Source organism: Talpa occidentalis, unplaced genomic scaffold (assembly GCF_014898055.3).
Source record: "Talpa occidentalis isolate TD23 unplaced genomic scaffold, MPIMG_talOcc4v2.1 talOcc4.15, whole genome shotgun sequence".
NCBI classification, from domain to species: domain Eukaryota; kingdom Metazoa; phylum Chordata; class Mammalia; order Eulipotyphla; family Talpidae; genus Talpa; species Talpa occidentalis.
In genome coordinates, this window is record NW_023601543.1 from 30,525,975 (window position 1) to 30,553,966 (window position 27,992).

Below are 27,992 nucleotides of genomic sequence, written 5' to 3' on the forward strand. Positions count from 1 at the left end.
AAAGTCCATCCACAGGAGACAAAAATAGGAAGGGTCTGCATTTTCAAGAAGTTAAAATCAAATAATAGAGTATAGGTCCCTGGTGAGCCAGATCAGAGACTCCCAAAATGGCAGAATTGAAAGGTAGTTTAAAGGTCATTTAGACACCTACTTCAATATCTAATGCAGTCCTTTATCTGAGCTGCAAGACCCTAGATCCTAGCACTGAGGTGGAGGGGGAAGGAAGGACATATTGTGGAATCCCTGAGGATAAAACAGATTTGCTTTTCACTGTAAATTTCTTATCAACAGCAATAATACCTATGATACCTTCCCTGAATGGTACCCAGGAACTCAGGATGACTGTGTATCTACAGGGTTCCATGTTCAATATTTAAATACAGTGGATTCAACATTCACAAAGCAAATCTATGAAGAATTTCAACAGTACTGCATTTGCTAAAAAGATCTCCAAGCAGCATTTGAGATTTTTTCCATCGACAAGGACAGACCTTGGCCTAAGTGATACTTTAGGTCATTTTCATGGCCAGATATCAAGATGATTGAGCCAACTGGCTCTACCCAAAAACAACTGTTAACACTCAAAATACCCTGGGGTAAGGGTGGAGTTGGGGAATAAATGAATCACAAAATTTTCTAAATTAAATGAGCACACAGAATAGTGGGAGTCCCATCTTATGAAAACTTGATAAGAATTTGCTATGTATTTCCAACAAATAATTAGAATTGAATTTACTAAAGCTCCACATGCAGTGCAACTTTCACAAACACTGCATATGAGAGGCACATGAAACCAAATCAAAATACAGCTGTGCAAATAAAATTTCCACGCAACACTCACCTTAACACACACGTGTAGAATCCACTGTCTTGTGCTTCTGCTGAATGAAACCATATTGAATCTTCCTCTTTGCTCATCCTGACCTCTGAAAAGATGATAGGCTCTTCCAAATCACCTTTGTTTTTGTACCACATAAGCCTGAGTCCAGTGCTCTGGGCCATGCTATAGTTGGTGCGAATATAACTGTAGAAAAGGGCACATTTCACTCGAACAGGTTCACCTGCCAAAGCCATGTATGTCTTGAGATCCACTGACCAGTCAATGCAGCCATCCACTGAAAGAAAACCAAATTGGGCATGAGATGTAATGAGCATTGCTAAAAATGGGAAACACAACAATCATAGTGAACTTGTATTGAGGACTTAAGATGAGCCAGGCAAGGGATCAAATGTTTTCTTTTTTAATAGATAACATGAGCTACCTCAATTATCCCAGTGATCCCATCAGATGAACGAAGAGCCACCTTAAACCTGCGTAAACAGGATCCCTGCTCTACCCATGTGCCTGTGGGATATTTCTGACCTTGTATGGTAACCTCTGCTTGGGGCTCAATCCATCCACCGCATGGCTCCAGCACTCAGACCCATGGGGAGATCCTGGGCTCCTCCCAACTGTCTTAATTTCAGCAGAGCAGCCTGGCAAGAGGATGACTACTGCAAGCCATGTAGTAACTGCTTCTCAGGATTGTGAGAGATTGATTGCACCAGTGACACACATATGTTAATTTTAGGTGACTTGCAATTTATAGACATAAGACTCCCACAAAACTGAAACCTCCATGGACCCAGGTACAGACTAGGAAAAGCCCTGACACTGACACTTTTTTATTCTTATTTTACAGATGAGAAAACTGAGACTCAGAAAAGTGCAATGACTTTTGCCCATGGTCACACAGTTAATAATTGCTGGAAAACCAAGCATCTGATTCCAGAGACTGCTCACAAGCCCTACCCGATACTAACTCTGTGATTGTCACAGGAACCACCGTGTTATTTATTTACCTTGAAGAAAGTAAATGTCCGGGTTGGGAGCAGAGGGCACCTACAGTGATTATTTGCCATTATCTACATGCCAGTTTTCCATGGCATGGCCTATTAATAGCAGGTGTTTAATCACAGTTTGATTTCTTTTTATACCCTTAGGCCTCCCTAGTTGCTAAGCTGGTATACACTCATGGGAATATATTATACTAGTATCAGGTTTAATCAAATAATATTAGGTTAGTAAAATCTACCATTAAAGAAAGTATACAGCAAATTCCCTCTTTTTCAAAAGAGCTGGAAATGAGACTATGTGACTAATTTAATATGCTAGTCAATACAATTAGCAGATATTCTACCTCCAATTGCTTATTTTCAAAGAATTTCATCAAATTATGCTACATTCCTTTATATTACTTGATTACCCTTTATTAAATAATCCTTTTAAACTGTATAAACACTGCCATTTAAAAATTACACGTTTCCCTGATTATTTTGTGAACTGATCTGCTTCTTTTTTTAGATGTTGCCATCTCTGTAACCCAGTATGTTTATCTTTTAACCTCAGTTGACAGGAAACTAGGAGCTAAAGGCAATGCTCAAGTGTAGTAACTATTTTACCTCAGGATTTGCTTTCTCTATATGAAAAGGTTCTTGACCTGGGATTCAAAAACACTTATAGACAGGGGGCTTGGATAGATTTCAAGGTTGCTGGCAACTGTTGTACCTATTTACAATATTATACTTTTTTTTGATAAATGAATCTATGACACAGGAAAGTTTCTGATCTCTGTGGTTTCTGATCTTTCTTTCCGAGTTCATTTTCTTGCTGCACTGCTGCATCTCAGCTTTTATTGTAAGGTTCCTCAAATCCTTTTATAGTGTGTAAGGCATTCCATAGGAATAAGTCAATCATTAAATAAATATCTCATTCTAAATTTATACTGAAGGACATATGACTTCCATTGAGGATTAAAAGAGCAGATTCATGAATATGGATATTGATGGCCACTGTGCCCTATTAAAGAGGTACAACTGGATTGGACTAAAGATGTGTACATCACTGGCTCTTTCTCCTAGGACTGTTTTATAAATTCTCTGGTATTGGTAGTTTACAGGTAATTATTCACCCTGGTAACTGTCAAGAACAGAGGGGAAACTTGCATTCCTTGAACTTTCTGGTTCTTGGTATATTACTAGAGACCCACCCCTGGATTAAATATAATTTTCATGTTCATTAGTCTATCATTTTTAATGTATTTTCTAACTCCGTTTGATGGATTTATGTGTGATATTCTTCCCATGCCTTCACAGAAACGAGAGGTCATGCTATAAACATTCTTTCAAAAACACAAGTCTCCTAAACATTTAGTTTTAAAATTTGGTTTATGGAAACAAATAAAATATAAGGATAATTTTTAAAGACTCCTTGCTATTCCAGGTCTTTTCTCCTAACCCTAAGATGTACTGCAACTATTTTATACTAACAAATTTGACTTGGCAAAAAAGCATCAACCCCTATAATTTTCTACTTGATTAAAAAAAAAACACCTTCAGAATGTTTTCTTCCATTTCCTCCCTAAATCCTTTAGTTACTGCCTCTAAATGACAGTTGCATAATCTACACCTTGACAGTACTAACAGGAAAGTGTGACCCATTAGTGACACTATACTCAAGGGCAGTTGAAGACATTCAGCTGCTGTTACAAGTAGCTTGAAAAGAAAAAAACCTTCAGAGAACACTGAGAATTCATTTCCTTTTAACTACTTTCTGAACAAAATGCATTTAATTAAATGTAGGGTACCTTTCTTTCTGTTTTCTTGCATTCAATAGCAGAGAGCACTTATTTAGTTCTATAGTAGTCAATAGGCAATAATTGGGAAAGCATTCACAAATGTTATCCTCCTTAGTCTTTTCCTTTAGTATTTACAAACAATACAAGGCTACAATAGATGGATTCAAAAGACCTCAGGGAATTTTCCCAAAAAATACAGGGCATGAGACCTGGAATTCATGCAGGTCTTCTTACCACCAAATATTTTCCATACTCAACTTTCATCAGTAAAAATCCATTCCCATGAGTATAGGCATTGCAGCATTGTATCTAGAGAACAGAGAATCACAACTAGATTTTAACAAGGTGGTATGATTTTTTGTTGTTGGATTGACATTCATGAAAAATCACTGAGAATGGGGTAAGAGAGGATAGAACAGAACACAGTACTTTATTTTTGGATGTGGGACCAGGAAGCCACTGAGAGGGGACATACTGAAGTAAGAGAGCTGAAAAGGCAGGTGGCAAGGCAGCAGGAAGGGACTGAAACCCAGCAGTTGAGAGAGAAGCACTGTAAGTAATAAGAGGGTCATGAGAAGGAAAGAAAGGGAGAAAGAGTATTTGCAAGTCAACTGGCCAAAAAGGTGCCACCATTAAGTCACCAATGCGAATCTTGTTTCTGGCATGAGGAATTTATGATAACATGCCACACGTTCAGAACCCTTTGCAGGCTGAAACTTCATGCATAGTTGGCAAATAGCTGAAGGAACAGATTTGTAAAGCAGCTGACAGTGCACAGGTTATGGCCAGTTGCACTGAGTAACCCACAGAGAAAGTGAACCTGCAACCTTGACCTTGTCAACCTCTCATCCTCTGATCCACAACCTCTCATCCTATTCAGTGTCCAACTCCAGTTGAACCTGTTGAAGTTTGCTCCTGGAAAGTAGTTTCCAAACAAAATCTCCTACATGCAGTTTGATAACTGAGTCTCACTGACCAATAAGTACAAAGAAAAACTGTTCAAGAAGGGAAACACCCACCTCTGCCCTCCCAAAAAAATAAAAAAGCAAAATTCTGCAGTTGGAATGAAGCTTGCAACAGAGCAAACACTTTCAAAGTATATGAGTGCATGCTTCACAATCAATCAGTATAGTTATAAATACTCCTGTCATTCCATTAGAAGATACCTCCTATTCTAAATTATCTACTCTCTATTCACTCTTGGGTCTTATGAATAACAATTCAAGTATTTAAAAGAACAATGGCGTTTCCTTAGAATCTCACCTCCACTCCCTTGATTTAGATTTCTGTAAGGTTCACAAGTTATTACTCTTGATTTAGTCTTGTTGTCAGAAATGCTTTAATATCTGAGCTATCCAAAACAATTATAGTGGAGCAAAGTTAGCCACTTCTTTAAAACCCAGGTCTTTACTTTAATCGTTTTCATTCCTAATGACAAAACAAGAGCATGTTTAGGAAATCTGACATGAAGTCTCAAGAAAAGGAATGCAAAGGACACATCAGGGGGCATGCCATTTATTTCACCAAAAGGAAATAGATACCGAGGGATGAGAGTCAATGTAGTCCCTTGCAATGTGCCCGGGGGCACCAAAGCAAATCTTTTTAGTCTCCTTATAGATTAAGTCTGGGCTACTTCATATAACAGAGAGAGCAAATCCTGCTACATCCACCTGCTGTGAAAATAAAGGCCTGTGGAAAGTTTACAAGTCCCCAAAAGAAGATAAGTTGTTATTATCAACAATTACATTATTTTTTGAAAACAATTATTGAGTACAATAAAATTACAGACTCTATGGCTATTTAAATGAATTTTTATTATTGGGAGAGAGGACATATAGCCATGCACAGAATGCTGGTCTGGATTTTTGTCCCAAATTGGAAATTCCTCTAGGCAAAATGGTTAATGTACATGAAAAACTGTGCAATATTTAGACATCATGATTAACAGTCTTTGCAACTTAAGTCCTTTGCCTGCAAACTGCATCCCATACCAGTTTCTTGTGTGACTGAGATTAATAAATTTATTTGTTATATATGGCATATGCTCACTTATATGTGACATCTCAAAAAAATAAAAGAAGGTCATAGATAAAGAGAACAGATAAGTGGTTCCTACAAGTGGGGAATGAGGAGGTAGGCAAAATGGGTAAAGCGAGTCAAAAAGTATAAAAAAAAAATGTCATGAGGGTGTCATGTAGAGTATGGTGACTATATTTATAAACACTATATCAGGCCTCCCTTGTGGCACAGCGGATTGAGTGCAGCGCTGTGAAGCTGTCCGCAGCCTCTGCAGTGCTGGTTTGATTCCTGGCCAGCCAGGGAGATTCCCACATGGCACAGCAGACCTCTTCTGTCTTGTCCTCTGCTCCCCTCGGCAGTGTATTTCGGTCCTTCTGCCTTTTCTGCTCCCTGCTCTGTCTCTGGTGAATTCTCTCACCCTCCTACACCTCTGGCTTGTACCCCAGTGCTTGTATAAATAAATAAATCCTTAAAAAAAAAAGTTCAAAAAAAACCAAAACACTGTATTGCATATTTGAAGGTTTCGATGAGAGTATATTTTAATAGTTCTCATCACGAGGTAAAATAATTTAATTATGTCTGATGACATGTTAACTAGACTTATTGTGGTGATCATTTATTTTTGCAATATATACAAACATCGAATCTTTATGTTGTATACCTAAAACATAATGGTATAGGCCAGTTATTCCTCAACAAAAAAAAATATTCAGTTCTTAAAAACAGTTGTTTTCTTGTAACTATGCAACTATATTCTATTCATTTTTAAGGTCATTTCTCCCTTTTGTGATTAAACAGGGCAATTGTTGGGGGCAATTCACTAAAAGACCACTAGAGGGCGGGCTGTCCAAGTTTTTGTGTAGCACTTACATTTTCCCCACCTAACCTCCAAAACTAAGATTTTGCTATCTGCCACATGCGGTTTGCTGGGGAGGAATCACAGTATACATGAAGAAACACCACTGTGGCTGAATTGGGGAGTCCAAAGTGGAGCAGGCAGCTGAAATCCTGCTTACACTGGAAAACCACATTAAGCATACACCAAGTAAATGCTACAGCACAAAAAAAGTGCAACAACAGCCTCTACTGGCGTTCACTGAGCTAGGCACTGTGCGGAGAGCTTTGCATGTATTTTTCTCATTTTGTTATCATGTGAAACCTGGGGTGTAGGGACCCATGTCTCTTATTTTACCAAAGAGAAAAGCTCAGAGAGTTTAAGTGGCTTGCTCAAGGTTATTCAGGTTATAGTGACAGGGTTTAGACCCCAATCCACATGAGTTAGACTCCAGAATCTCCAGTATTAATCCAGAACAATGTGTTCGATGTACTGTGTTCTATACTCCTTATCTTAGCCCATGAGCTGTTAAAATAAAACTTCTTTGATGCTATCCAACTGTCACATATATTATCCCAAGAGCTCATGCCCGTACAGTAGACTTTCCAGCTATTATTTGGATATATCCCCAAATAATAATCATTGTGGGAATAAGAGTCACCAAATAATGTATGTCACTTATTTGCCTAGGAACTACACACAGTATTTACAAATCAATGAATTATAAATTATTTCCATATTTGATTTAACCTCTGGATATCAGATCTAACCTTAGCTACATTTTATCTGACCCTATTGATTTACCTAAAATTCACTCTCTAGGGAAGACTACCCAATTCCTAACATTATAATCTAGGAACAATACCAAGTATTTATCTGAACATTTGTACTTAATATGCATTATAGCAAGTGAACATGTTACTCTCCTTGTTCTCAATATTTCAGTGTATGAGTAGTATACCCTGCGTTTCTGTCTCCCCAAACACATACCTAAAGACAAGTTTCTTTTTATTGATACCCACTACAGTGGGCACTGTTCCGTCAAGTGGGCACCCCCCTCCCAAGCACAAGAAGTCGTGTTGTCCATGATGTAAGAGGCCTGCGCCCTGTCCTCCCAGCCTAGATATAATGGATAAAGTTATTTTGCCCCTGTTAATGCAAAGCTCCATGACTATAAAAAAAATTTGATTTTGTAAATTTCATTTGTGCATCAGCATCCATCAATGGAGAAACTATCCCCCGTTCCAGTTCTATAAGCACAAGGAGTGATTATTGCTTCAGGTTTTAAAAAGCATTTCTACATTTTTTTTTATGAATTGGATTATACGCTTTGCTTTCACACTTTTACCCCCTACTATTTGTCAATGGGAAAGTTCTGCCTAAATGAAGTTCTTCATCTCATTTCAACCTAGTTATTACGCTTAATAATGGGCTGGCAACCATCTTCATTTCCCTTTCATTATAGGATCTGTGCTATGCTTTGTCAAGATCACTCCTTCGATCTTTATCTGACAAATGAGTCTCAATTATGTTCTGGAGGTGAAGTCTGGGGACGCATTACAACCAACTATTGCACTCCTGATTACCTGACACCTGACGAGCCTCCCAACGAGCCTCCCTGGGAATCAGCCACTAGCCAACACCTCTTCTGGGCTGCATGGATGTTACTTTGAAGGCTGCAGAAGAGAAAGTGCCCGTGGAAAAAGGCTATCACCACTGCCCGCCAACACTTCCAGCAGGCTTTCTGAGGCACCCTCAGAAAATCCAGGATGCTTGGCAATGAGCTAGTATCCTCTGCCAAATCCACTCCACCTCCCATGTTTGCAGCCATCCAAGACAAAAACTTTGGAAATCATCTCTGAATCTTCCCACTGACCTTTCCCAGCTCCTCCCATAAGACATTAAAGCTTGTCATTTCTGCAAAGTTACTCAAATGCTTTCCCTCTTCTCCATCCTCATAGATATGAATGCCCAGGCACTTCTACCTTGCTTGGACAACTGCAATATCCTTATAAATGATTGCCCAACTTTCCATTCCAATGTGTTATTTAAGCTGCAACTGAAGTGATCTTTGTGAAGTGTCTGACCATACCCCTTTACTACTCAAAACCTTCAAGGATTTCTGGTAGGCAAATCCCAAGTCCAGCTGCCCAGCTCACCTGAATTGCCACTTTCTGAACATCCCATTTTATGTCTCTGCCTTTACTCCTCTGGTTGCTTCTACTAGCATCCCTTTTACCTCTGTGCCAATCTACTGAGATCCTACACATCCTCAAAAACACAGTGTTTAATGCCCAATGTGAATTATTTCTCCTGTGGTGCTCGCCCCATGTACTTGCCTACATGTCTCCCTCCCCGGCTAGAAAGGTGTCTCGTTGATCTTGCATCCCTAGGACAAGGGCCTATCCATTGCTCATTGTAGGGTAAAGAAAATGTCAGGCTTTTCTGCCCTCCCACCATCAGGATAGATGATGGATCCTTGCGGTCCTGAATGCATGCCTGATGGCGGGCACCTGGAGTAGGGTGTGGGCATAGGTAGATGGGATTCACCTGGGCTGAGACTGTGCTTTTAAGGGTGACATCATGGGGACGCCAGCAGAAGCGGAAAGAGAAGCTGAGAAGCAGCAGAGAACGCCAGAGAACCCAGATAGAGAGGATTTGCTGGGTGGGGGCTGGGAGGACTGCCAGCCTCCCGGCCCCCCAGCTCCCTTGCCTGTTGTGTACCGGGTAAATCCCAATAAAAGACCTGCAAAAACCCACTAAGGACTTTGACTCCTCCTTTACCCGGTCTGCATGGGATCAGAAAACCTGCACTGTGTCATTCCTGACCCAACACTCATAGAAGTCACACTACATTTCATGGAATTAAACCATGTTTTTGTTCCCAAATTCACAACTCATCAATAGTTGTTGGCATCTGTCAAAAACCCCTGAAGATTCCAAGATTCCTCCTGTTTCTACCCACACCAGGAGACAGGCCCGAATGTAATCATGATGAATAATAATGGTGACCTTTCCATTAGGAAGTGTTACTAGACATAGGAATAAGAAAATAAACTCTGTGATGACCCTGCTCCAGAACTTACAATTCCTTGGTAAGTTGAAATCACCCGGTCCATCACACAACCCCTTCCAAATCAGGTCCTGCCCTATCAAAATAGCGGCCTAAGACTCTCTGAGAGTACCCAGCTGACCTCTTCCCTGCTTGACTCCCCTAGCTCTCCTGGTCAGACAGCAGTTATGCTGTGGCCCTTGCCATTCAGTGCTTTCCATCTCCAGCTGAACCAGACCCTTACTTAATCTCACTGACTATCTCATCCATGAATCCTTGTAAAATTAAGTGCTAATGGAGTCAACTGCTTTGGTTAATTAATTCCCATGTTATCTGAATGTTAACATTTGAGTTGTTAGAAATCTTCTCTAGAACATTAAATTCATGTATCTTCCTTAGGAATGAATCATTGAAGAATGAAATCTTTCTGGAAGGTCTAAGGATTTGTAAGGCCCTTGGGGTTGTCATTCTAAACCCCAATGCCAAGGTAAGAGATGAAGAGGGCATTGAGCAAGCTGGAGAGGAGAAACCTTGGGTTTTCATTCGTCCTCTGCCTCCTCAAGAAGACACAGACTTTGGGAATGCCAGTTTCTGCTCCCTAAAGAAATAGAGGCATTAAACTAGACAAGCTCTAATTAAGCACTAATAAAATGGATTATGCAATGGTTGGTTAGGTCTTTGGTCAAGAAGATGAGCTACACATGTGCTCAATTGGAAACTCTCCCTCTGGCAATCATTGAGTATTTTCTTCATTTCAAAGTTAGAGAACTAAAAAGAATATTACAAACTCCTATGATTTCAACACCCCAAATTAACATTGTTAAATTTTATCCAATTTGCTTTCAGTGGCTTTGCTTTATTAAAGAAATAAAACATTGCAGATCAAGCCAATGTCCCATCCTATCTCCAACCCCCGTCTGCAAGTAACTACTATTCCTTCTAACCTTTAGATTCTTATATACGTATGAGGGTACCTCGAAGAAAAAATACATATTTATATTTTATAGATCTGTAGATATGTTTCATTTATTTTATATCTGATGTAGTTATATATGTATATCTATAATGTAAAATGGTTACAGCTAAATATATTAATATCTATAAGTTAACTATAATAGGTTGAATCATGACACTGCTGTTTTCAGTAAGTCAAAATGTCAAATATTGATAATTTCATCATTCATCTGAGTAAATGTCATATAAAATATCACAAACTAAAGCAGCTATTATATAAAGTTGTAATTATCCTAAAAAGGGTCAGTAGAGTCAGTTTGGGGTGAGAGCTGCTGTGTTAGTTGGTAAATATTTTTTATTATTTGTCACCAAATTGGTCCACGCTAGGGCCTTTAAGATAATTCATAAAACTATCTAAGCTTCTGCAGCCTCCAGGCTTTTGCTAACGGTTACCCGCTAAGTCTAGAACACTGCTGTAGATAGCCACACGGCGCACTGGTAGCTAATCTCCTTCATTTATCTGTTTAAATAAGTCAGAAATGGGGAATCGACTGCCTCCAGTCCAGACCAGCCACAGTGACCAGCGGCAGGACAACCTCCTGGACTTCCATCATCTGCAGACACAGCTACCAGATTCTGGAGCACTTCCCTTCCTCCCTCACACCCGCCCCCCAGCACACCAGATCCCATTTTTCCCATGCTTAAGTGCAAGTGGTCCACAGAGTGTATCCCAGCATCACGCTGGAAGGCGGCAGCAGTTTCCCCACTGATTCCCCCAATGGCGCCCCCACCAGTCTTGTTCTCCCCGCGGTGGCGAGGTGTGGCAGGCATGCTCTCCAGGAGTAAAAGTCCCTACCACTGCCAACCTGGATTACCAGGCCACTATGACCACCCAAAAAAGGTAGCTTCCAGGAGCGGGGCGCCAGGGGGTGCTGGGCACTTCCAGCTCCAGAAGCCCGTGCACTGGCTCTGGGGTGGGGGATGGGGTACTGGGAGTACATACCCATAGTACCAAGGTAGCCTAGACATTTCTCGAGGAGGCTGCACCAGGTACTTAGCTGACTCTGGTCTTCTGAGTCAGGAAAATGGCCACGCCAGGATGAGAGCGCTTCCTGGATAAAGTCTGCATCTGCGCAGTGTGAGAACTCTAATTGGTTTCCCTATCCAGCGTGGGGGCCCGCTTTTTCTGTTCACAGAAATGGGTGTGGTTTGCAGGAAGCTCCACAATGGTAGTATATGCATTTACACTAACATTGGACGATTAATATCTGACTGTACCCCGGGTAGTGCTGCCCCCATGAATAAAGGGCATAATTATAGTATATCCATAATACTATTTCTTTTAGTAATGTTAATGTTGCACTGTTTTGTAATTAGTTAACCAGTAGGCACCACTAGAAAGGCTTGTGTTATGCTTTACCTTTTATTAATTGGCGATAATTACTGTACATTCGTTATTTTTGTGTTTATATTATGACTGATTAAATTAACTTCCTATTATCAAATACTATAATTAAGGTCACAATTAAATGATTGTATCATTCATCTATACATTATATGATTAATCTAAGACTACCTCATTAATCTTAATTATGATTACAACTGCATTATTATTATTATGTATACCATAATTGTAGTATTTATCACAAATATTATATAGTAACTGCAACACAGTTTGAATAAGTTACTAATAAATATAATTAACAATAAATTAATTCTATACTGCTAAGAAATTTTGATGTTAACCTTTTCATCTCATCAGAATCAGGATAACTGATGAAAAGCATAAATGCAGGTACTTTCATTATTCTGACCTTAAAAGAAAAAACAGAGCAATTGCCACCCCTGGTAACTCTAGTGTAGTCATTTCCTCTCCAGGAAAAGGCATAATTCTGTCATATGGTTAACATTATAATTGTGATTGTCATTATTATTATTATTAGTGTTAGTTTAGCATTTATCCTCATAAGGGATACCAATATAAGAATAATGGTGTTATAGATTTCTACCTGTGAAATGGAGGTAATTTTGGAACATTGATAATTTATATTATACTGATATTATAATGGTAATACCACTGCTGAGAATCTTGGTGTACATCTGTGAATTGGACATAATTATGAGGCATCAATGCCATGGTAAATTCGTTGGATTTGTCTTAGTACTATTGTTACAATTAATGCTACTATTGGGAATGAGAGTTTCTAGTAAACTAAGCAGAAATTCACAGGACCTTTGTCCAGTTTAAATGAGTTAGAACCAGGGCCTCCCCAGTGGTGCAGCGGGTTGAGCGCAGTGCTGTGAAGCTGTCCACAGCCTCTGCAGTGCAGGTTCGATTCCCGGCAGGCCAGGGAGCAACCCACATGGCGAAGCAGACCTCTCCTGTCGCGCCTGCTGCTCCCCTCAGCAGTGTACTTTGGTCAATCTGGCTGTTCTGCTCCCCACTCTGTCTCTGGTGAATCCTTTCACCCTCCCACGCCTCTGGCCTGTTCCCCAGCTATTATATAAATAAAAAAAATAAATCTATAAAATATTTTAAAAAAGAATTAAAAAAATAAATGCATTAGAACCAGCTACATTGCAGGACTAATGGCACTAATAACAGGAGGGTATCTTGGCTCCTTACTGTGTACCAGGCATTGATTTAAGCAGTATACATGCATTCACTAATTCAATCTTCACAACAAGCTTATGAAATAGGCATTATAGAAATCCCCAGGTTACACTGGAACAAACTTGGAAATGAAATGTGAGGTGTCAGAGCTAGTCTGAGTCCAAGTCCCACTGTCTTCATCACTATTAATCTCTTGAGTATTAATGGGAATATTCAGCATATGTAACTAATATTTCTACACTATGAGATTATTACAATATATCAGAGAAGAAGCCAGGTTTCCTTTTCACCAGAAAATGATCACTGGCAGAGGCAGTACGTGGTGGTGGAGCAGCTGATGATAAGGATACAGTCAGGAGTGTGGTGACCAGTGTAGGGAAGGGAAGGGATGAATCTTGATATTTATCCTGATGTTGTTAGAAGACTCAGTGGAAGTATCTCAGGCCAGAAATATCTGGTAGAGTATTGGTGCCCAGTGAATGCCTCCAAAAGATTCTTTAATCATTCATTCTAGCACTTATTTTCCTAGTAGCCTAGGTCCAAAGAGCAAACAAAATTTTAAAAGGAAAAATACAAATAAAGATACTATCCTGGTACTAGCCAGAGCTCTCCTCGCTCTCCATCTGCAACACCACCCTCTCCATCATTAAGTACCTGCCATCTCTGCTCAACGGAAGGCACATGTCAACACTCAACATTACAGCTATTTATGCAGCTAGTGTTTCACATCACACAGTGATGCTAACCTTTCAGCCTGCACATGTCCAGCACATCCTTGGATGAGGTCCAACTAAACTGATGTAGCCTGGAAGACTATGGATGGAATGACATGAGCCTCCTCTCCCTGTGAAGTTGGAGATGTGAATGATGATGATGTCAGAATGAATGAAGCATTCACTGACGAAAGAACAGAGAATTTTTACTGGGGTGGAGATCTGTCAACTATGACAGGTGGGAATGGAAGGTAAGCTTTCTTTCTAGAAGTGGTAGGAGGGTAAAGTGACAGGCTACCAGAGGTAGGCGGTGGGGAGCAAAGGGAGGAGAGGGCCCAATGGACTATGGTGAAGGACTACGGGTGTTTTGGTGGTGGGTGTGCTGTGGTAACATACATCTGAAGAGGTGGGATCCTGTTCATCCAAATCATATAGTATTGCAAATCAAGGTTATCACCTCAATTAAAAAAATACAATAAAAAATGATTCATTGGAAGTCTGCTTCAGAAGCAGTTGAAACCCCAAATACACCACCCCAACATCATTCACCACATGCAAGGTGGATGAAAGATCTCTAGAGGGTAAAACAGAGTGGTCATGATTTACATAAGCATGCCCACCCAGGCCAGGCCACAGCTTCCTGTTAGTGATTACTTATCTAAGGCTGAGATCAGGCATTTTGCAAACCCCTTGAGATAAACAAAGCCCAGACTGTCAGGGTTAGGACTACAGGGACAAAGAGCATCAGATTCATTGACCCTTCCCCACACCAGTCCATGAAGGCCTAACAACCTCCAACGCCTCCTGTAAAGTCCCATGTAAACCAGAGTTAGAAGCCAGAGACCCTACACATCTCTGCTTTGCTTTTGACTCTGTCCCCAAAGCACTTCTGAACAAACCTGCAGTTGTTACCCACTGTATCTCTGGGTCATTTAATGGGACTCAGACATAGGTGAGCTTAGGCTCCAGAGATAACACTACCCCCTAGGTCTCACCATGAATTGCCAGAGGGGCAAGTAATGCCTGCATTTAGGTGGCAAGACAGGGAAGAGGGCTCTTCACACTGTTTGCCAAAGACTTAAGAATGAGGAAATCCTTAGACTTTAGGATAGGGGAATCTTACATTTGCAACCCCAGGGGCCCACCTGACCTATCTTTCCCTCCTTCTATGCTCAGCCCAAGTCATTGTAGCTCAATGAATAGAGACAATTAACATCACTATATAACAAATTGTTAAGAAATGCTAAGGCCAGGGCATGTCTATATCATCTCCCTACACCCATCTCCCCAGCCCAAACATAAACTCCTAGACTCAGCTTAGGCTGAAGGTCAGGTATTTAGAGCCTTGATGTCCCCACTGAAATGTTAAGTCCCAGCCTAGTCCTGCAAGCCATAAACACCCCTGTAGAACAGATGAGGTATCACTTCTGTGATATAACTAGCACTGTTTACCATAAAATAGGGAGATTCTTCACATGTACCTAACCTAATCACATGGGCTCTGAAAAGCAGCATTTTCTCCCACTTCAGAAGAAAGGGAACTCAGAGAAAGGTGAAGTGTGAGAATGAAATGCAGGATTACTACCTCTGAATAAGAAAGGAGCCACTTGAGAAGGAATATAAGCAGCCTTAGGTACAAGAGAGCAGCTTCTGACTGAGAGGCTCTAAGACAAGGGCATCTCAGGTATCCAACTGGCAAGAACTGGTAGATTCTGCCAATACCCTTGGTAAGCACAGCAGGAGATTTCTGCAGAACCTCCATGCAACAGCCCAGCTGGCCAAAACTTGACTTTGGCCTTGTGAGACCTTAAGCAGAGAACTCAGGTGAGCCCCGTTGGAATTCTGACCTACCAAACAATAAGCTAACAAATAGAGATTGTTTTAAGATGCTAAATTTGTGGTATTCTGCAATAGCAGTAGAAAACTAATATTATGTCTTAATCCCCTACCCCTTTCCTATTCCCTTCACAGACTATGGCCCTGGGAAGCCTCACACATCACTTCCTCCTCTTGTCCACCCAGGAGAACTGCTGGTTTTAGCCTTAAGGTAATATCTCAACCTCTTGCTTTTGCTGCCTTTGCCCTCTCAGACTCAGCCCTCAGGTCCTCCACACATGCACTATGCCCACCCATTTCCCTCTAACTGTCCTCCCAGGACTGTCAAATACAACTGATTCTCTCCTCACCAAAGAATAGCATGGGGCCTCCCCTAGTGGCGAAGCAGTTGAGCGCTGGGCTGTGAAACTGCCTCTAGCCTCTGCAGTGCTGTTTCCATGCCTGGCCGCAGGAGAGAGTCCCACATGGCGCACCGACCCCTCCTGCCGTGCCCGCTGCTCCCCTCAGCAGTGTGTTTCGTCAGTCTGCCTGTTCTGTTCCCCGCTCTGTCTCTGCTGAATTCTCTCACCCTTCCGTGCTTCTGACTGTACCCAGTGCTTGTATAAATAAAAACAAAACAAAACAAAACATAACAAAGAATAGCATGGCCTTCCAGTGTGGGTGGTTGGTAGACCACAGTATCCTTGCCTAGGGGCACATGTGCTAACCCTTGCATCATGGTCTCTGCGATACTCCATGGCCACAGACTCTTGGGTTGGAAATACGCAGTTCACAAAAATGCAATATGTTGTACGTACTTCTGTCTGAGCTTAGCTGAGACAGGGTGACCTGCAAAGGATGTCAATTTTAAGTTTCTATATGTCGGTTTCTGATTATCAAAACAAAGGTAATAGCTGCCTAGTTTATACAGTCAGAAAGATAATTTGATAATGAATCAGGCACTCAGAGCACACAGTGTATAATAGCTAAGCACAAAATAAATATTAGTTATGGCCAGTAGTGGTGACAGTAAATGCAATTTAATTTAAAATTAAATTTATAATACATAATTTTAGCAGTTTCTGGTTCTTATTGACAACATAATTTATATTAGAAAATAATGTTGAATATTAGGAATAATCATTGATATTAAATAATATAGAATACCAGTAGTATTAATTCAATTCACACTGGCAACCATACTTTAACTTTTTATCCTTATAAGAGCCCCTTACAATGATATAAATACTTTAATATACTCGTTTTTATTGTTTTCCAATTAAACACAGTATTTATACATTGCATTCCAGATGACAAATGCAAGAAAAATTCAAATGACTCTCGCCCTCTTTTAGACATCTCTTGGGGTGGGATCATTATTAGCAAGCTTCATGGAAAATTTTTGTAACAAGGCAGGAGCTGTGAATATATACATTTGTCCATTATGACACTGACTTCAATATTATGAGGTGGCTGAGAAGGGGACCTGACTTGTGTCAGCTGACTTTTTTTTTTTAAAGATTTATTTATTTATTTATACAAGCACTGGGCACAGTCAGAAGCGCGGGAAGGTGAGAGAATTCAGTAGAGCCAGAGGGGAGAGCAGAGCAGGCAGACTGATGAAGTACACTGCTGAGGGGAGCAGCGGGCACCGCAAGAGAGGTCTGTCGCACCATGTGGGACCCTCGCATGTGGCCGGGGATGGAACCGGCGCTGCAGAGCCAGGGGAGGCCCTCAGCTGACTTTTTAGACTAGCAAACAAAGCTCAATGTGTCTGGCAACCAGCTCCATTTATCAAGTACAACCACCTCCCATCTGCTGCTGTCCACCATGTTGAGAGACACTGAAACCAAGAGAATTCACCTGGATTTACCCCCTTTCTGTCACCTTTTAGATTCTATAGGAATCATGCAGTTTTACTGAATTAGAATGTCTTGCCCCTAGGCTAAGTGACGAACCTTAGCAGAAATATTATTGCATATTAGCACCAATTCCTTTTTCTGACTAACCTATGACCCATGACCACCTCCAGGCATAAACCTGTTGAGGAAATGGGAGTGAGGATGAATAGTTTTGATTGAATAGAAATAAAATAAGAAAAAGGGAAGAAGATGTCATCTGCCCATAGGTGTTCCTTAACTCCCTAGTAAGTCAAGTCATTAGCCAAGAGTGGTTAGGTGGTGTAGTCAAAAGAACAGAACACTAAGATATATCTGCATTTAATCCTATTTTGTTATCATTAAAATGAAGAGTTGTTGTATAGGTGGAGGAAGAAGACCTGAGGGTGATATCTTTTAATAAGTGCTTACAACATGTGAAACATAATGTTAGGTGACTGTGATGGTTCTTTTTATGGGCCAACATGACAGGACCACACTGTGCCCAGACATTTCATCACACATCATTAAGGGTATGTTTGTGAAGGTGTTTCTGAATGAGATTAACTTCTGAATGGGTCAGCTGAGTAAAGCAGATTCTCTTCCTCCAGTGACAGAGAATTTTCCCCTGTCTGACTGCTTTGAGCTGGGATATTGGTTTTTTCCTCTGCCTTTGGACTCAAACTGAAACATCAGCTCTTCCTGGGTAAAGCCTGCCAGCAACTGGACTGGAACTTATACCAGAGGCCCTCCTGGGTTTCCAGCTTGCTGACTGCTGATCTCAGGATTGTCAGGCTCCATGATCGCATGATCGAATTCCATATAAGAAATCTCTTTATATATAGGGACATCCTGGGGATACATACATATAATATACATATATATATATACATGTATGTGTATAGAAAAACAGGTATTCTCTGGAGAACTATGACTACTGCAGTGACTTATGTACTTTTTTTTTTTTCATTTGATCCTCCCCAAAAAACTAGCAAATAAATATGATTAGCCCCACATTTTGGATGAGGACACTGATGTTTGCAAAAGTTATATTGTACTACCTAAAGTTTTTCATGTCATTGTATACACAGCAAATGACACAGTGTTGGCTCATTGGGATGAAATATGGTCTCTAGCACATTGCAGTCACTGGCCATCCCAGGCCATACTGATTACTCAAGAGTTGAGAGATCACATATGTTGGCTTCTCTGTGGGACACTGGTTGGGGAATTTCAGGTGAATTTATTTGACCACAGACACATATTTGTTATAGAAGCAGAAGAGGGAAAATGTTAACATTTGGGAAGTTGGAATTAGACCTACCTCTGTTTGAATTTAGGATCTGCTATGTATGACTTTGGGAAATTTGGTGCCGCTCAATGCCTCTGTTTTGCCATCTGTAAAGTGGGGATTAAAATAGTACCCTTCTCGGAATGGAGGCATTACACTCCCAGACTTCAAGCTATACTACAAAGCCATAATCATCAAAACTGCATGGTATTGGAACAAGAACAGACATACAGACCAATGGAATCGAATAGAAAATCCAGAAATAAATCCACAGATTTATGGTCAACTAATCTTTGACAAAGGAGCAAAGACTATGCATTGGAGCAAAGAAAGTTTGTTCAATAAATGGTGCTGGGAAAACTGGGTCGCTACATGCAAAAGAATGAAGCTTGACCACTACCTCACACCATACACAAAAATCAACTCAAAATGGATTAAAGAACTAGACATAAGACCTGAAACCATAAAATATATAGAAGGAAATATAGGCGAAACACTACGTGATCTGCACATCAAAGACATCTTTACAGACACATCACCCAAAGCAGTGATAGTGAAGGCAAAGATAAACAGCTGGGACTACATCAAATTAAAGAGCTTCTGCACAGCAAAAGAGACAATAACAAAAACAAAGAGAAACCCCACCAACTGGGAGAACATTTTTGCACCCAACACTAATGATAAAGGACTGATCACAAAAATCTGCAAAGAGCTGATGAGACTCAGCAACAACAAAGAAAATAATCCAGTCAAAAAATGGGCAGAAGAGCTAAAAAGAAACTTCTCTGAAGAGGAAATGCAAATGGCCAACAGGCATATGAAAAAATGTTCAACATCACTTGCCATCAGGGAAATGCAAATCAAAACTACCATGAGATACCATCTTACACCAGTGAGAATGGCACATATTAAAAAAACTAGCAACAACAAATGCTGGCGAGGGTGTGGAGAAAAAGGAACTCTTCTGCACTGTTGGTGGGAGTGCAAACTGGTCCAACCACTGTGGAGAGCTGTGTGGAGATTTCTGGACCTACTAAACATAGAGCTTCCATATGATCCAGCAATTCCACTCCTAGGTATTTACCCAAAGGACACAGAAACATCAATTCCAAAGAACACCTGCACCCCTATGTTTATAGCAGCACTGTTTACAATAGCTAAGCTTTGGAAACAACCCAAATGCCCAAAAATAGATGACTGGATCAAGAAGATGTGGTACATATATACCATGGAATATTACTCAGCATTCAAAAAAGATAAACACATGCAATTTGCAGCAACATGGATGGCGCTGGAAGGGATCATGCTCAGCGAAATAAGCCAAAAAGAAAAAGAAAAATACCGGATGGTCTCACTCATAGCAGGAATCTAGAAAACTTAAATAAGGGACCAGGAAAATGAATAACTATAAGAAAGTGAAAATCAAAATCAACAAAAAACTATGAACCAGAGACACTTTTAGGGGGGCGGGGGCGGGAGGGGAGGGATTGGGGTCAGAATGGGGGGGCTGCAATTGTATGGGGAATATAACAATAAAATTTATAAAAAAAAAAAAATAGTACCCTTCTCTTGGGTTCTATTCACAGAGGATAAAATCTGAATTAAATAATTTAATGATTAATCAATTTAATAATTAAATTTGATCATGGTGCCTAGGAAACATCTAGAAATATCAATACTACTACTAATAACAATAGTAAAGTGTCAAAACAGTGTGTTAACTGCAAAGTGCCTGTTCTTTCTTCCACTTCCTTTCCTGAAGACACATTTCCCCAGCTTTACTGTTTTATATGAAACTGCCTAACTTGTAGACAAGGCTATTCTAGAAGCTACTATGTTTTGGCATGTGTGTATGGGTTGAGGGGATGCTGAGGGGAGGGACTGGACTCTCTCAGTTTGTTCTGCCACAGAATTGTGATTTTCTGGCATCTCCTATTAAAGTGAATGAATAGTGGATTGACAAAATAACTCAAATCGACCAAGTGCTATACTATCGTTATTGATAGTCCAAGAATATGGTGTTGCAGCGGAGCAAATTCGTAAAAAAAACATCTGAAGAAAGAAAAATAAAGCTGACTGAATAAAAGAAATATTTATCTCCTGAAAAATTAGTGTCAGCCCATATAATTGGAGGATCTAGATAGGAATCCTTTCTAAGTAGGAGGCACTTTGTAGGAGGCCAGCAAAGTGACTGGTCATAAAGTGAAAAATACTCCCACCTCTTCATCACAAGGTACTGGGCAAATCCTTCCCCCACTTCATTATCTCTGAATATCAGAATTCAAACAACTGTCTACCTGCTCCTGTCAGTGATTTGGGGCTTCTGATTGTACATTTAGACAAGAGTGAGAAAAGTTGGTGCATTAAGCCCAGCTTGCCTACTTTTCTGGTTGAAGAAAGACAAGATCAAATCCCACAGAGTGGTAATGATGGCAAAGAGAAAGAGATGGAAGTAAGGTAATAATTTATATTAAACTTTGTAACATTTGCTGACATTTTCAAAAAATTTAAAAATGCATTCTTTCAAAATTGCAGTAAGTTTGGACTAAGTCTTTAATTACATAAGAGTTGCCAATCAAATAGGAGATTCCTCCCTTCTCATCACGTCAGGACGAAGGCTTCTCTTGTGTAACTGTACAGGCTCAAATCTAGGTCAGCCTGTCTCCATGTATGTGAAGCAGTATGTGAAGCAGAGATGGTCCCCTTACTGTGCTGTCAGTCATTCCATTCATATGCCTTCTGATTAATCTGGACTCTGCAAATTCTCGATTTCATCTCTTCAAGTGTCTAGTATAAGCAGGACGGAGCTCTGATAGCCTCACGACTAAGAAGCCTTTCCACTTTTTATTTTTCTTTTGTGATTTACTGTTTCTTCACTTTAGGAATGGAGGGACGGTTTCATTCTTTGACTATTTTTCATAGACTTAGTGATAGCAAGGGCAGAAATCTCCTTCCATTTGACAATGGTGCTAAGCCTGCATACTTTCCCACAAATAGCACCAGAGATACTGCATGTGCAAAAAAAAAAAAGGGGGGGGGCACATGGAACCACTAGTCGCTGCCTCTTCCAATTACATGAGGCTCAGCAGGGCTGGGTGAGTTGGGATGATAATTGCTTTTGGTGTAGGAAGGCATTTCTCTCTCTCTTTTTTTTTTTAAGATTTATTTATTTATTTATACAAGCACTGGGTACAGTCAGAAGTGCAGGAGGGTGAGAGAATTCACCAGAGCCAGAGCAGGGAACAGAACAGACAGAACAATGAAATACACTGCTGAGGGGAGCAGCGGGAGCGGCAGGAGAGGTCTTTCACGCCATGTGGGACCCTCGCCTTTGGCCGGGGATCGAACCGGCGCTGCAGAAGCTGCAGGCAGCTTCTCAGCCCAGTGCTCAACCGCTGCGCCATCAGGGGCGGCCCAGGAAGGCATTTCAATTCTTCATTTCTTTATTCCTCAATTCGCTCATTCATTTTTCAACAAGGATTTATTTAGCCCCTAGGTATGCACTAGAGCAGGCTCTGGAGCTACATTGTCAAATAATGATGACCCTTGCTCTCAGGAAGCTTACAGCCTTGTGGAAATTAATATAATAATAATGATGTGAATAAGTAAGACAAAGTGCTTACCATGTACCAGGCACTATTCTAAGCATTTGACATGATTAACTCATTTAATCTGCACAACCCTGTAGGATAAGTGAAAAATTAGCAGGTTTTCCCGCCCTCCCGCCATTAGCATTAATGATGGATCCCTGTGGTCCTATATGCATGCTTAATGGAGGACACCTGGAGTAGGGTGCAGGCATGCATAGGTGGGGATACCTGTGCTGAGACTGGGCTTATAAGGGCGGTGTCACAGGGACGCCACAGAATAAGAAGAGAGTAACAGAACGAGAAAGAGCAACAGCAGAACGAGAGCAGAACCAGCAGAGAAGCAGAGACCACGAAAATGCCAGAGAGCCTCCCTAGCACCCCTGCCTGCCGTGTACCTGGTAAAAGCTCAATAAAACCTTGAAAAGCCACTGAGGGCTCTAGGACTCTCCTTTACCCATCTGCCTGGATCGTAGAAATCCTTTACTGTGCCATCCTGCCACTACAAAGCACTTAAGGTCGGTTCTACTATTATTTTTCAGATTTAGAGACAGATATAGTGAGGGTTACCTACCCAATGTAACCTACCCAAAATGCACTTACCCCAAGCTGCATCGCTGCTAAGTGTAAGAACCAATATTCAAATTGTGTAGACTGGTCCTGAGCCCATGCTTTCAACCATTAAGTATACTGACACTTGGATGTGTTACCACAGAGGAAAGAGGTGGTGTGGGAACTGCTAAACCAGATTGGGAGGTCAAGGAGGGCAATGCACAGGAAAGGACCCCTGAACTAAATTTTGAAGAAAGAGGAGCCGATAGCCAGATGAATACAAAGGAGAGGACATTCCATGCAGAGGAAACCATACATGTGAGGTCACGGCGGGCTGAAAAAATGTGACATGTTCAGGAAACTAGAAGTACTTCCATATGGCTAGAACATATGGGTAAATGTCAGGAAAGGATTCCAGCAAGGTAACTAAGAGACAAATCATAAAAAGGCTTTGTATAATAAGCCAAGAAGTTTGAAAATAATCCTCAAAGATATGTGGAACCATTGATGGATCTTTAGAATAGTTTTTTCCAAAGTTCAATCTTCCATAGTAATATGGAGCAAAGACTAGAAAGGGCCAAAACTAGAGCAATATAGAGACCACTTAAGAGACTATTACAATAGTTCAGGTAAAGGAAATGTGTGACTATACACCAAGGGGTTAGACATGGGAACAGAGGAGGGGATAGATGTAAGCAATGCTAAAGAGGAAGAAAGATTGGCTTTGTAAGGGATTGCATGTGGAGAATGAGGGAGAGGGAGGAGATTCTACCTTCCAGGTTTCCCTTTATTGACAATATGAACAAGCTCCCCAAATTTACATCACAATAGTTCCACCCAATGAATGTTTTATAATAAATGAAGAATGAAAGGCCTCCCTGGTGGCACAGGGGGTTGAGTGCAGCGCCGTGAAGCTGTCTGTGGCCTTGTGGTGCGACTTTGATCCCTGGCCTGCCAGGGAGCAACCCATATGGCATGGCAGACCTCTCCTGTCTTGCCCGCTGCTCCCCTCAGCAGTATATTTCAGTACATCTGCCTGTTCTGCTCCCCACTCTTTCTGGTGAATGTTCTCATGCCCCATGACTATGGCCTATACCCCACTTTTAAAAAATAAAAAAATAATAAAATAATAAAGAAAGAATGTAAAACTCGAAGAATAGATGAATGGGCAGTGTTAGATATTTAGGGAGTATAAAAAGATCATTGCCTGGATGTAGATGGTGAAGAAAAGGAAGGAGTTAAGAGTGGTACGAGGCAACTGGCTCAGATAACTTCCTTCTTTCCCTGAAATAGGTTGCATAAAAGGAGGAAATTTGGGGACAAGGATGAGGAGTCCAAGTTTAAATACATTGAGCTAGAGATGACTAGAAGACACACTGTAAAAGTGATAGATGCAAAGAAGAATAAAGCAAGAGGTAGACAATATCTTAAAAGTACCTAACCCTAAGTGCATATTAAGTTCTAGACTCTGTTCTGAGTGCTCTGTAATGACCTGTCTGATAGTACTCCAAAACCCACAGGGTAGTTACTACTGTTAGTACCCTTATTTATACATGGTAACATTAAGGCACAGAGGTTAAATAACCTGCTCAAAATTACACAGATTGTAAGTGATAGAGACATGACATAGATTCATATGGCCCCATTCCTAAGAATGAGGTTTGAAGCATTATGCTACATTGCCAATCCATAGCAGAGATAACACATGAATTGAAAGTCCTGGTGGGAGAATGTGGTTAACCCAGGGAGCCCCTGTAGTGTGCTGTCCAGAGCAGAAACCTTCCAGACCTCTTGTCTTTGCCCAGTCATTTTGGTTGTTGGCAGATCTCGCTTCTGCCATGAGTTGGCATTTGATGACCTATCCTTTGCACAGTAGCTACTGATAAGCTGTTACTTTATCCAATAGTCACACCTGAAGTGAATAACTTGTCCTACTTTGAGACTGACGGCTTTCCGAGAACACAGGACATTTAGTTTTTTGTTTTTTTTTTTTTTAAAGATCTATTCACCTATGTATACAAGGGCTGGGGCACAGGCCAGAGGTGCAGGGGGTGAGAGAACCCACCAGAGACAGAGTGGGGAACAGAACAGACAGATTGAGCAAAGCACACTGCTGAGGGGAGCAATGGGCGAGCCAGGAGAAGTCTGCTGCATCATGTGGGCTGTTCCCAGGCTGGCTGGGGGATAGAACTCGTGCTGCAGAGGCTGCGGACATCACCATAGGTTGTGTCTTAACCCTTTGCACCACCAGGGACACCTCAGGACATTTATTTTAAAACCAGAACAGAACAGTCCTGGGAAAACCAGAACAAATCCATCACCCTCAACACATCAACCATATTCAACCATAATCCAAAATGGGAAGCTTTGAGATCAGCTCAGGAGAATTTCAATCTTTCCAGCATTTCTCATCCAAAAGAAGGATATGAGAACTCAATCAATCACCACCTCTGAGGCACAGCCTAACTACTGGACAATCTGCTGTCATGTCAGCTCAGGATTAGTGAATTCCAATATAAGAAAATATTTCTGCTTTGTTTTTCAAAAGCATTTGATAGTCCTTAATGTCATTCCTTTCCACCTTTAGCTATTGACGGGAACACACAAAAGTCTTCAAATCATTGCACCAAATGTCTAATTCATTGGCTTCCCAGATACCTTGTTCAGAGATGGATACTTCTGGAAGAGCTCTTTTAAATCTCTTTGTCAGGGGCCTCTCTAGTAATGCAAGAAGTAAAGTCTCAGCACTATGAAGCAATTGGCAGCCACTGCAGCAGGAGTTCATTCCCCGGCCAGGGAGATAACCCACATGACACAGAAGACCTTTCCTGTCTCACCCATTGCTTCCCTCAGCAGTGCATTTTAGTCAATCTGCCTGTTCTACTCCCCCACTCTGTCTCTGGTGAATCCTCTCACCCCCCCACCCCACACCTCTGGCCTACACCCCAGCTGTTACAGGCATAAATAAATAAATCTTTAAAAAAAACTCCTTGTTAGAACTCTGGTAGGACATGAAGAGTCTCACTCAAATGGCTGGCCTTTAGAATAAGCTCTGTGATGAGATGGACAAGTGCAAACAGGAAAAGACATTGGACAAGTTTCTCTCTACCTTGGGCCAGGCCTAATTGTGAAAAGTTTTTCCCTTTCCTGAGTCTGAACTGGCCTCCTTCGGAATGGAGTATGGTTTGGCAGTCATCCTCAAGCCTTTGGGATCCACACAACAGGAGAAAGCACCGAGAGTATTTGTTGGGCAATCATACTTAACTGTGATATATTAGCCAAGATACATTAAAGGCTCTGGAAAACATGGTGTACCTCCCCAAAATACTTGAATTAAAAAGAAAATTTTCCAAACTGGCTAGGTAACTCTCCTTAGGGAAGAGCCGCTACTTTTCATACTGGCTATATGAGGAAAATTGGAAAGACAGGAGGAACCAAAATTACAAGCAGGAGTCTTGTCAGTTAACCCTGGTAAACTTTTTCACTGGGCAAAATAAGACCATGAAAGGCTTTCACACATCAGTGGAAAGGGTACATTTCATGTGAATGGGAAGGGCCTTTATGAGCAGCTATTTTCTACAAGTAATAGAGCATGAGCTGGCTCACTTTTTTCTCAGAAGGACCCAACAGTATTTTCAGCAGAAGAGGCCTGCAAGAAATACTCAGTTTTGCCAGTGATTGAGAAAGCACTCATGGACAGCAGTAAGCAATTCAATATGGCGTGTCCTGGTAGAACATTGTAAGAACAGTGCTGGACCAGGTTTGATCTCTGGGACATAGCTTGCCAACGCCTGATCTAGCAGTTAAAAGAACTCTAAGATACGGGCCTCTCCTGGTGGTGCAGGCAGTTAAGCGCCACGCTGTGAAGCTGTCCGCAGCTTCTGCAGCGCGGGTTCGATCCTCGCCAGCCAGCGGCGAGGGTCCCACATGGCGAGCAGACCTCTCCTGCCTCGCCTGCTGCTCCCCTCAGCAGTGTATTTCGTCAGTCTGCCTGTTCTATTCCCCACTCTGTCTCTGGTGGATCCTCTCACCCTCCTGCACATCTGGCCTGTACCCTGGTTCTTGAATAAATAAATCTTTTAAAAAAAAGCAACTCTAAGATACTTGTCTAGCTCTCCCACCATACCCAGCAGTTTGCAAAGTGTCCACACAACCCCAAGGTGAGTGTGCACAGATAGACTAACACTCATTAAATTTCTGTCATGAAGTACGTTTAAAAGCATAATAGTTCCATTATGTTCAAAATAATGGGTGAAACACAGTTGCCCTAATATCATTTGAATCACAGAAATAATTATTAAGGGAGATTTGTATTTATTTTCTCTTCAAAGAACTATGGCCAGTCTCTGTAGGACACCTGGAGTACTTCCCTGCCTGCTTTTAGCAATTGGTAGATTCCAAAGTTCTCTGATCACATACACTCTGAAACGAAATATTAATGATCTTCATTTTAACTACCAAGGAAATACACCACAGTTATGAAGTATTTTCCCATGAATTTTCATTGCTTCTTCTCAACAGTCATGGGTGGTCGACAGAACACATGGTTATTCCATGTTATGTAGGGAACTGATGCCATGCAAAGCTACTACACAACTCACACAACAAGTTAAAGCTCAGTTTTTGCCTCCATAGTCAATGCTCTTGCCACTATAGCATAAGACAACTAGTTTATATTATTGTAGAACTCTTGAATTATGGTGCCATCTAAAAATGGTGAATGGACATATACTAGGTTGAATAACTAGACATTTAGCCCTAGGTTAAGGAAATTTATTCCAATCATAAATTTCAGTTCAAGGAGCTATGCAGAGATTAGCCTGCTGAAGCCTCCCATAACAGCAGTGTTTAGGATCAGAGCCAGGAAAGCCACCTTGTAAGGGAAAATACCTTATGCCATCCAGTAACTAAATCCCCTTGGAGAGGTTCCAAGGTATATGCACCTTATAATGAACTCTAATTTATGGCAAATAATATTTTAGTGAGATTCCAGTGTCAGGTTTTTTTGTTGTTGTTGTGGTTTTGCAAGTGATGTGGTCTTTAAAGTTGTCCCGAAATGAAGATTT

General features: G+C 41.0%; 1 protein-coding gene across 2 annotated transcripts in view; it reads right to left on the bottom strand.

The window, feature by feature from the left end:
- The window catches only part of IL1RAPL2 (interleukin 1 receptor accessory protein like 2), a 972,543-nt gene that overhangs the window by 510,073 nt on the left and 434,478 nt on the right, over window positions 1–27,992 (bottom strand). The window contains exons 1-2 of one of the 2 annotated variants that reach the window (XM_054695626.1): window positions 11,481–11,554; window positions 842–1,115 (exon numbers count right to left, since the gene is read on the bottom strand). In XM_054695626.1, the coding sequence (XP_054551601.1) occupies window positions 842–1,115; window positions 11,481–11,484 (278 nt within the window). In that variant the 5' untranslated portion in view covers window positions 11,485–11,554. Of the gene's footprint in view, window positions 1–841; window positions 1,116–11,480; window positions 11,555–27,992 lie in introns of those variants that run through there. The other variant, XM_037512149.2, reaches the window with a different exon arrangement.